The 11761-nt window shown below is 36.3% G+C and overlaps 1 protein-coding gene across 1 annotated transcript in view; it reads right to left on the bottom strand.

Moving 5' to 3' along the window:
- Nucleotides 1-11761, bottom strand: part of Nbeal1 (neurobeachin like 1) — a 113058-nt gene that overhangs the window by 76665 nt on the left and 24632 nt on the right. The window contains exons 13-16 of the mRNA XM_026786168.1: nucleotides 10748-10907; nucleotides 9946-10034; nucleotides 4430-4966; nucleotides 474-649 (exon numbers count right to left, since the gene is read on the bottom strand). Of these exons, the coding sequence (XP_026641969.1) occupies nucleotides 474-649; nucleotides 4430-4966; nucleotides 9946-10034; nucleotides 10748-10907 (962 nt within the window). The remainder of the gene's footprint in view (nucleotides 1-473; nucleotides 650-4429; nucleotides 4967-9945; nucleotides 10035-10747; nucleotides 10908-11761) is intronic.

Consider the following 11761-nt stretch of genomic DNA (forward strand, 5'->3'; position numbering starts at 1 on the left):
AGACAGCAATGAGAACCCTAAGACAGGTATACTTGGATCTAATCTACATGGGAAGTAGAAAAAGACAAGATCTCCTGAGTGAATTGGGAGCATGGGGACCATGGGAGAGGGTTGGAGGGGAGGGGAGATGAAGTGAAGGGAGCCAAGAAAAATATAAACCTCAATAAAATCAATAAAAAAATAAAAAATTCAGGAAAACAGAAAGTAAAACTTCTTTCAGATTCCTTCTCACCCGAGACTCAGAATGAATATCAAGAGAACAAATGAAGAAATGTTGGTGAGGATGTAGGGAAAGAGAATTTGTACTTTTTTCTACATTCTACTAGAACAGTAAAACCAAGGAAGAAAAACATTAAATAGCTTCTTCTTCTCTCTGCCTCTATTATATACTGAATTAAGGAATCAGTATTTAATTTTAGACTCCCACTCCGTTCTACAGAGGGGTTCACAAAAATCACTAAATGAATACTTACATTAGTTTTACTTCATCTGACGATCGAAGTAGTTCACTTGATATTCCTGGTTTAGTTAATGCTGAAAACACTTGTCCTCTTTCAACCCAAGTGTCTTCATCACACTTTTCTAGTCCTTTACACATGATATAATTCAAAATATTTGTAACCAACTGAAGAAGCTCCTCTTCACATTCCTATAAAACATTAAGTAATACTAAATTATTAGAGTTAGGAAATATTAAAAAGCATAACACAGAGCCATCTACATATACTTGTTATTTACGTCAGTTATTTTTAGCATTTAATTTTTATTATTTTTAATTATGTGTAGGTATGTTTCTGAATGTGCGTATGGGCACATAAGTGAAGATGCCTAAAGAAGCCAAAGCTGTCAGATCCCTGGAGCTAGAGTTACACACAGTTGTGAGCTTTCTGATGAGAGTTCTGGGAATGGATCTCAGGTCTTCTGGAAGCACATCAAGTGTTCTTAACTGCTGAGGTCCCTTTCCTGTCCCCTTTTAAGATGCTTTTATTGCCTGAAGACACAAAATGTTTCAGATGCAGGCTCTGTTCTAAAGAGAGGGATGGGGAGCTAGAAAGATAGCTAAGTTGTTACTGGTCAAAGTGGTTCAATTCAGGCACCCAAATGGTGGCTTACAACCATTCATAACTTGAATTCCAGGACACTCAATCCCTTTCTGTGTATGTGGGGGTTCAGGACAGGGGTTCTCTGTGTAACAATCCTGGCTGTCCTAGAAATAGCTCATGTGGGAGTCCCCTCTGTGTTGCTGTGATTACCATTAATGAACAAAGAAACTGCCTTGGCCTGTAGATAGGGCAGAACTTAGGTAGGCGAGGAGGACTGGACTGAATGCTGGGAGAAAAAAGGGCAGAGTCAGAGAAATGCTATGGAGCCGCCAGAATCAGACAGGCTAAAACTTTGCGGGTAAGCCACTGTAACATGGCAATACACAGATTAAGAGAGATGGGTTAAATTAAAATATAAGAGTTAGCCAATAAGAAGCTAGAGCTAATGGGCCAAACAGTAATTTAAATAATACAGTTTCTGTTTGATTATATCGGGCCTAAGCTAGCCGGTGGCTGAGACGAACAAGTGGTTCCTCCTCCAACAGACTGGCGACCATGTGGCCAGCTAAATCCATTTAAAACCTAAGAGAGTTTGAAAAGGAATTCTAGACACAAAAGTACAGGGTTTAACACAGTTTCTTGCTGTTTGCTGGCGGCATGGAACAGCTCCATTAAGAGAGGTTTTCCTCACTCTGCAGCAGCAGTAGAGAAAAAAAAGCCACACCGTTTTGAAATGCAGGCTTTCTGGGACGAGCTGCCAGCACGACTTCTGACTCTTTCAGGAGACCAAGTATTTGGATGGGGTTTGTGAGCAGACTGATACAGCTTGCTTAGTGGCGACATGGACTGGCTGTGTGCCTGAGAATGGGGCTGTTGGCATGGCTCTCAGAGCCAGAAAACAGCACTGCCATGCTGGACTGTGCAGAGCAAGCAGGCGTATCATAGATATCATAGTAATGGCACAGCTTAAGTTTTAGACTGGGTGGGCAAGCAGTTAGTACTGTATAAACCCTAGTACTTCGGCACCTTAAGTTTTAAGAAGCACTTGGCATTTTAAAAAGTGCTCCTGGACAGTAAAGAATTACAGATATGCAATAAACACAAATCCAGATGAGTCTCAGTGCTGGATAAATGTACGTAGGCTTGAGAGAAGAAAAAAAGTACAGAGAGTTGGAAAAAAAAGTAAATTGTTTTAAAAAAGGCTTTAAAGACACAGAGTACAGATAGTCATAGATTAAAAAGGAGTAAAGAAAAATAAGCCATGTAAAAATGGAACATGTATGTATATTATTGTTTTATCTTTGAATTTTTTTGACTGTGAATGAGCTAGGTATAGACATTTTACTGTATAGGCTGCTAAGCTAAATCAGCATGTATATTATAAAGGTATCATGACCCAATTTGGGTCTAACGATATGCTGCTTTGAAAAAAGAGGTTCTTCTCTTGTTTCCACAGAGGATGAGAACCTGTGCATTGCTTCCAGACTGGTGTGGTTTGATAGAGCATGACCCACTGAAAGGCTGCCGTGAACACTCTCAAAAAATTACTTCACCCAACTGCTGACTGAGATAAACCTAGTATATAGAATATACCATGAAAGACCTTATTAACAGTATCTCCAACATGCAGGAAGCAGTATGGACAGATCTACACTCATATTCCTAAATATTGTTTATAATTGTTTCTTTGCATTTAAAGGGGGATATGCTATTATCATTGGTATGTATCTTGGTTTATTGTTACAATTTTAAGGTCAATTTTGTGATGTATATTTATGCTCTTTATTAAGGTATTGTGATTGTGTATTTCCTGTAAAAATGTAATAATTAAGAAATATAGGTAGAGTCATCTATAACAGTCAAGCTTGTAGTCATGTTAGATTTTCTAGATGTACAGAGATGTATTTCACTTACATAGGTATTCTTCAGATCTTTCAGAGACCTTCAGAATATGGCATTTAAATATTTTAAAACTTAAGACTTTTCATGACAATGAGACACATCTGCTCCTGGCAGCACAAGCTACTTAAAGAGGAAGGTGGGCACTGAAGAGGCTCCTTATAGAGTTGGTTAGCTATTTGGGCAAGAAACTGCTCTTTCCTGGACTGTTTAACTAGACATGAAGGACCCACAGAGAAATGACTGCTGAACTTGCCTAAAGGTGAGATGATCCTTCGAGGTTCCTGCTTCATGAAAGTGTCTGCAAAACATTCTACAGGATATAGAAGTAACTAAACTGTCTTTGAAATTTCCTGCTTCATGGAAAAGTCTGCTGGATACTATGGGCCTGTAGGCTGAAGATGGATGCCCCAATGGTATAGAACTTTGGGTGACTGTCCAAGCAGCGAGATGTTTCTGTCAATTCTAGAGTTTTGGAAGTTGATTAGAATGTACTTCCTGTTTACTTAGGTAGTATTTTATCCTTCTGGAGTGTTTGATGGAGTTGAAGAATTTATACTTATAGTTTTCCTTATTTATGATAAAAGATAAAATAGATATAAATATTGTAACTATAATTCTTGCTTGATAACTGTTTTGTTATATGTATTTTTACTACGTTAAAGTCAAAACCTCCCTTTTCATTCAAACAGAAAAGGTAGGTGATGAGGGAGTCCCCTCTGCGTGCTGTGATTACCATTAATGAATAAAGAAAATGCCTTGGCCTGTTGATAAGGCAGAACTTAGGTAGGCAGGGGGTACTGGACTGAATGCTGGGGGAAAGAAGGACGGAGTCAGAGAGCCGCCATGGAGCCATCAGAGTCAGACATGCTGAAATTTGCCGGTAAGTCACTGCAATGTGGCGATACAGAGATTAATGAAGATGGGTTAAATTAAAATACAAGAGTTAGGAAATAACAAGTGAGAGCTAATGGTCCAAGCAGTGATTTAAATAATATAGTTTCTCTGTGATTATTTTCAGATCTAAGCTAGCCGGGTGGCTGAGATGAACAAGCAGCCCCTCCTCCAACAAAAAGCTCTTATACAACAGGGTGGTCTCAAATTTACAGAGATTCACCTGCCTCAGTCTCCCGAGTGCTGGGATTAAAGGCGTGTGCCCACACCACCAGATTAAATGTCCTTTTTCACCTCCACAGGCATCAGGCACAAACATGGTACATGTACATACACACAAACACAAAATAAGATAACCTAACATGTGCGAGTCTGTATGCTCAAATCCTATTACCATACATATACATACAAATGCAGGCACATCAAAACAAAACAAAAAAGGAAGATATTTACAAGTGACTTGTGACAATGACAGTTCTAAATTTTAGATGAGACTTAGACTATGAGGGGAAATATTAGTAACAGCTCACATACTGCAAAGGACCAGATCTAATGAGAATTAAAACTGATTTTGGAAGGATAAGCAAATTTACCTCTTTGCTTTCAAGGAAGGCGAAGTCATCACTAAAGTCCATTTCATTTGTGATACTCCTTTCTCTGTCAGATGGCACAGAGAAGGACTTAGTAGACTCCACTGGGGATGGTGTGCTAGGTGAACTGTCTGGCATTTGACTTCCACACTCACTCAGTTCACATGAGTCAGTTCCACTGAGATCTAAACTCAGATGGGAAGTGTTACTATGCCAGAATTCTTCATTTTCTGACTTGAAAGATAATTCTACTTCAGAGTTTACTTCTTGAAATAATGGTGTGTTTGAGTTCAGGGACTGACTATCTTCCAGACTCCAATGATCTGAAGATATATCAGGTAATGTCATTTTTTCATCATCTAGCTTTTCAGTGGACACATTTTTATTTTCTTTCACTGAAACAGCCTTTCCATGTTTATGAAGAGAATTTACATTTTCAAAGTTTGATTTTAAGAGAAGTCTTACAAAGGTATCTTGCCAACCCACTTGTTGTGCTATCTGGTATGCTGCTTCTGGCTGGGACTGCAAAATCTGTAATATCTGCAAAGAGAACAAAAATTACAAAAAATAATATAATATTCTTCAAAAGCTATACAATATTTTTAAGAAAACATCTCTTTTCAATTATTTTAATAACAGAGTAATTTACTGAGAAACAATAAAATAAACTTTCAAATTATGTTCTGTGTGTGGTATATGTGACTATGTGCATGTGCAGATACATACACTTACACATGGAGTACAAAGAAGAGTACTGAATGCGTTATTCTATCACTACCCACCTCCTTCCCTTGTAGGAGGGTTTCTTACTGAACCTGGGCTAGGGCAGTGGCCAGCAAGACTCAAGCTACCTTATGACTCTATCTCCTAAAATGCTAGGGTTGCAGACAACACACAAGAACACACACAGCTTTTACATGGATGCCGAGGATTCATTTCTTTATGCTTGTGAAATTACTGTTATTGACTGATTTATCTTGTCAGCCCGGAATTATGTTCTTACTAGATTATAAAATATCTGAAGCTCTTTGATATTGTAGTATTAATAAATCTAATATTACTTCTGCACAGAGTAAAGATGTGCTAGAGAACACAAAAACCATGTGATTAATTTGTTGAAATAAAGTATTAATAAGCTGAAAGTATATATAAAATTTAATAAAGTGATCACTATCTCAATCAAATCAGTTTTCATGAGCTTATTATATTTTTGAAGCAAGGATTACTGAGTAACAGACATGTATCAGCAACGAGCTTAGATAGCAGAGCTAGGGGACACAAGAAAATATTTTTTTTTTTAGTGATTTTATTGACCTTTACATTTTTCTCTGCTCCCTTCACTTCCTCTCCCCTCCCCTTCTACTCTGTCCCATGGTCCCCACGCTCCCAATTCACTCAGGAGATCTTGTCTTTTCTCCTTCCCGTGTAGATTAGATCTTGTAGGTCTCCCTTAGTGTCCTCCTTGTTGTCTCAACTCTCTGGGACTGTGGTTTCTAGGCTGGTTTTCTTTGCTTTATGTTTAAAAACCACCTATGAGTAGATGTGATATTTGTCTTTCTGGGTCTGGGTTACCTCACTCAATGTGATGTTTTTTCTAGACCCATCCATTGGCCTGCAAATTTCAAGATGTGATTTTTTTTTCTGTGCTGTGTAGTACTCCATTGTGTAAATGTACCACATTTTCCTTATCCATTCTTCAGTCGAGAGGCATTTAGGTTGTTTCCATGTTCTGCCTATAACAAACAATGCTGCTATAAACATAGTTGAGCCCATGTCCTTGTGATTCAATTGGGCATCCTTTGGGTAAATACCCTACCTAAAGCAGTATTGCTGGGTCTTGAAGAAGGTTGTTTCCTAATTTTTTGAGAAATCACAACACTGATATCCAAAGGGGCTGTACTAATTGGCACTCCCACCAGCAATGGGGGAGTGTTCCCTTTACTCAATATTCTCTGCAACATATGTTGTTGTCAGAGTTTTTTATCTTGGCCATTCTCACAGGTGTAAGATGTAAACTCAGGGATGTTTTGATTTGCATTTCTTTGATGGTTAAGGATATTGAGCACTTCCTTTCAGCCATATTAGATTCCTCTGTTGAGAGTTCTCTGTTTAGGTCTGTACTCCAATTTTTTTATTGGATTATTTGTTCTTTTGATGACAAATCTTTTGTGTTCTCTGTATATTTTGGAAATCAGACCCCTGTCTGATGTGGGGTTGGGGAAGATCTTTTCCCATTCTGTAGGCTGCTGTTTTGTCTTGGTCACTGTGTTTTTTGCCTTACAGAAGCTTTTCAGTTTCAGGAGGTCCCATTTATTGTTTCTCTCAGTGTCTGTTCTACTTGGGTTATATTTAGGAAATGGTCTCCTGTGCCAATATGTTCAAGTGTACTCCCACTTTTTCTTCTTAGAAGTTCAGTGTGGCTGGCTCTATCTTGAGGTCTTTGATCCATCTGAAATTGAGTTTTGTGCATGGTGATTGATATGAATCTATTTTCATTCTTCTATATGTTGCTATCCAGTTATGCCAGCACCATTTGTTAAATATGCTTTCTTGTTTCCATTTGATATTTTTTGCTTCTTTGTCAAAAATCAGGTTTTCATAGATGTGTGTATATCTAGGTTATCGATTCAGTTCCATTGGTCCTCTTGTCTAATTTTATTTCAATATCTGGCAGTTTTCAGTACTGTAGCTCTGTATTTTCTTTATTGTACAGGACTGTTTTGGCTATCCTGAGGATTTTTTTTTCTTTTCTATATGAAATTGAGTACCATTCTTTTGAGGTCTGTGAAGAATTTTCCTGGGATTTTGATGGGCATTGCATTGAATTTGTAGATTGCTTATGGTAAGATTGTCATTTTTACTATGTTAATTCTACCTACTCAAGAGCATGGGAGATCTTTCCACTTTGTGGTGTCTTCTTCTAATTTTTTCTTCAAAGATTTAAAGTTCATGTCATACAGGTCTTCCACTTGTTTGGTTAGAGTTACTCTGAGATATTTTAAGCAATTATTTGTGGCTATTGTAAAGGGTGATTCTCTGATTTCTTTCCCAGCCCTTTTATCATCTGTATACAGGAGGGCTACTATTTTTTAGTTAACCTTGTATCCTACTACATTACTGAAAATGGTTTATGAGTTGTAGAGGTTGTGATGACAACTTATGCTGTAGATGTTGTGGGGCAAAACAGTTCTGCATTGCTGGTGGTAATGCAAGCTGGTACAACCCCTTTGGATGTCAGTATGGCAGTTTCTCAGGAAATTAGGAAACCACCTTTCTCAAGACCCAGTAATACCACTTTTGGGTATATATCCAAAGGATGCTCAATTGTGCCACAAGGACATGTGCTCAACTATGTTCATAGCAGCATTGTTTGTCATAACCAGAACCTGGAAACAACCAAAATGCCCCTTGACAGAAGAATGGATAAGGAAAATGCGGTACAGTTACACAGTGGAAAAAAATGACATTTTGAATTTTGAAGGAAAATGGATGGAGCTAGAAAACATTATTTTGTGTGAGATAACCCAGACACAGACAGACAATTATCACATGTACTAACTCATAAGTGGTTTTTAAACATAAAGCAAAGAAAACCAGCCCACAAATCACAATCCCAGAGATCTTAGACAACTATGAGGACCCTAAAAGAGACATACATGGTTCTAATCTACATGGGAAGTAGAAAAAGACAAGATCTCCTGAATAAACTGGGAGCATGTGGACTTTGCGGGTGGGTTCAAGGGGAGGGAAGTGGCAGGAAAGGGAGCAGAGAAAAATATAGAGCTCAATAAAAATCAATAAAAAAATAATACGGATGAAAACTTTAATTTTAGCATTTAACTTTTAATTAGGTGACAGAGATGCCTCTGATACCTTTTAAAATCATTAACTGCACTCTTAACAGTTGGGTTACATTTGACCATATTAGGTATTTGGAAATATTTGTATATTTGCATTCTATTGCATCATTTTTATTCATTAATAGTAATAGATACTAATAACAAAAAAGATGTTAATAAAACATGGAAAGAGAAGAAACTTAATTGTCTATCAATATGAAGCCACATAATATTCTAAAGAATAAATACAGAATGAAAGCTATGCAACCAGATATGTTGAGATGGCTTAGTGGGTCATGTGGTAAGGGTTACCCGAACAGGAGAGAAAATGTCATAATTAAAATGAAGCAAAAAGCCAAAGCAAGTCTCCCAAAGGTTAAATGTAAATTGAAGATAAATTATATGAACTTTTATAAACAAATATTAGGAAATTATTTCCATAAAGTTGAAAAGACACAGAAATTTTTACAGGTATATCTAGCATGAGATCATGAGCTCATGCATATGTGGATAGTTATGAATGAAGCTCTACACTTCTTTAGATAACAATATCATGTCATAATGTCAAAAATTTAGACATACGGGTTCCAGAAAAATGGCTTGGTTGAAAAAAGACACTTGATGTCCAGCCTGAAGACTTGGGTTTGATCCCTGGTATCCACAAAGCAGGAGAAGAACCAACTCCCCAAGTGGTTTTCTAAGCTCTACTTTCTCACTGAAGCATGGACATACACTTGAATGTATACACACACACACACACACACACACACACACACACACACACACAGCAAATAAATAAAATGTAATATTTAAAATACATTTAGATAGTTAGACCCTTTGAAATATGGTGAAACCATCAGAAATGACCAGGACCAGACACAGACGTAGTGGTGCAATACCAGCTACTTGGGAAACTGAAGCAGAAGATCATAACTTTAAGGTGAGTTTGAGAAACTTAGATTGCTTCTTCAAAGTAAAAAAAATTTTAAAAGGAACATGGAGTGTAGTGTTTACCACAAAGAAAGGGAAGAGGATGGGGGAAGAAGATCAGGGGAGAAAAAAGGGAAAATGGGAAGGGAGGAGGAAAGAAAGAGTACAAGCACTGAGGGTTCTGGGAAAGGATGGTATTTTCTGGCAATAAATAATGAAAAGGAATTATTTACAGAAGAGGAAGTAAAGCTAACTCTTGACATACTGGAACTGGCTGGTGGTGATGCGTGCCTTTAATCCCAGCACTCCAGGAGGTAGAGACAGGAGGATATCTGTGAGTAGATGCCAACCTGGTCTACAGAGTGAGTTTCAGAATAGCCAGAACTATACAGAGAAACCCTGTCTCATAAAACTAAACAAAAATGTCAAACTGATTTCTTATAATTACATGAAGTTTATTCTTTTCTAAAAGGAACAATTTATTATTTATTTATGTGAGTATGTATTCATTCAATTTAAGACAGTCTTGGATTACATAGGCTGGCTTGAAGCATATGATCCTTTTGCCTATTCCTCCCATGTGGTGTGATTAAAGTTATACATCACCATGTCTAATTTAAACTGCTTATAAAATAATTTCTATTATGAAATAAGCAAACATAGAACTTGTATCTGCTATAAACTACTCAAAGCAAAACAGTCATAGTAAGATGATCTTATTGTAAAAATACTTCTTGAAAATGTACTAACCTTTCTACAGAGGACCATTCTGACATTTACGTGTGTTCTGTGAGAGATATATACTACAGATAACAGATCTTTGAAATTGATAACAGGATCTATGATTAAAGAAAAGTTAAAATTAAATTTCATGGATATCCAAAGAAAGAAAAGTATTACTTATATGAATGCTGAAGTAATTATTCACTTTCCAAGGAGAACTATAGCTATGTTCCAATATCCCCCCAATCTTCAGGTTGATAATATTCAAATCAAGCTTAAATAACTTCTCTTTCTTTGTCTGAGTATATGGTCTATACCTCAGGGATACAGTACTATTATCTTTTATATAAATATTTTGGGTTACCAATGAGACTTGATAAACTACTTAGCAAACCACTGAAGATAAAGAGCCTCATTTCCAGACCCAAGTCGAACATCTGCCATAAATTCTACTTTATGGCTAAGTACAGAAAAAAATATTACAAAACATTAGAAAGAAAATATGTATCAAATTTGTTTTCATTTTACCTTTCAGAAAATAAATACCTCTAAACTTTTAAGCTGCTTTTATACATATTTTCTTTAATGCTCTTTTTTTTTTATTTAGGAAACCAATCATTAACTTGGCTACTCAGTTAGTAAACATTTACTTTAAAGCTATGTCCTGGAAGTCAAAAGCAAGTACAGGTATATATTTTCTAAGAAACACTCTGCAAAACCAAATAACAAGTAATTTAAAAACCAACCTGAAAGAGGAGATTTTTAAGAAAACCTTCACAGAGAAAAAACAATTTCTTAAACACATCACTGTTACCAATCTTAGACATACCTGCATTAATGATTTGATTGACAAGGTTTTTAATGAGAGACACATTAACTGGAACTTCATTAAGGAGGAGTCCAATTCCTGAGTAGCCAACTTCTCTGAGACGGATGCGTTGTTTACTACGTTCATAAACACTGGTGCATTTTAACATCTGCTCTATAACCTGGTCACAAAAAGTAATATAGTCTTTTTCAATATAGAGAAACATTGGATTTTGGATGGTTAATAAATTTTACTGAAACTGTATCTATATTTGTGTAAATAATGTTTAAAATTCTAGTTTAAATACGGCTGATGAAAGAGTAGTATACATAGTTAGCAGACATGAAGAACACATTTATGTGTCAAGATATTACTATTATCATTATCATTCATTTTTTGTTTTGTATTTTAGATAAGGTCTCTCGATATAGCACCAGCTGACCTGGAACTCACTACGTAAAGACTAGGGTGTCCTGTCTTCCACTGCTGCAACTGAAGGTATGTGCCATCACACCCAGCCTAAAATGGTCTTAACTCATTTACATAACAGACCCATTTTCAAGAACAGAAAACCTTAGTGAAGCAACCCAAATAATCTATATCTAAAAATGGGAGTAGAAGCTGAACTTTCCAGGGGTAAAAGTAATGTTATTTAAGAGGTTATTTTCTTATAAACTATAAAAGGATAATTGTGTAAGAATATCATATACAATCACTAAGAAATATTTTTAGAAAAAATAATATTTCCTCTCTATGAATAAACCCTAGTGAGAGCAGATGCTTCCAAGAGCAGCCTCACTGGTAACCAACCATAAGCAACCCTAACAAACTACTTTAGACCTTTTCTTCATCATTGTATTCTAAAGCTTAGTGATTTGAAACACAAGCAATCAAAACATAAACCCTTAAAAATATATTTAATTAACATAACTCTAATAACAATGTAAAAACAAACATCATCAGACAATTAAGGACAAGGAGAATTTAACTAAGAAAAAAAGCTGGTAGATATATGCCTGGATCTCATATATATAT

Source organism: Microtus ochrogaster, linkage group LG4 (genome assembly GCF_000317375.1).
Source record: "Microtus ochrogaster isolate Prairie Vole_2 linkage group LG4, MicOch1.0, whole genome shotgun sequence".
Classification (NCBI taxonomy): Eukaryota; Metazoa; Chordata; class Mammalia; order Rodentia; family Cricetidae; genus Microtus; species Microtus ochrogaster.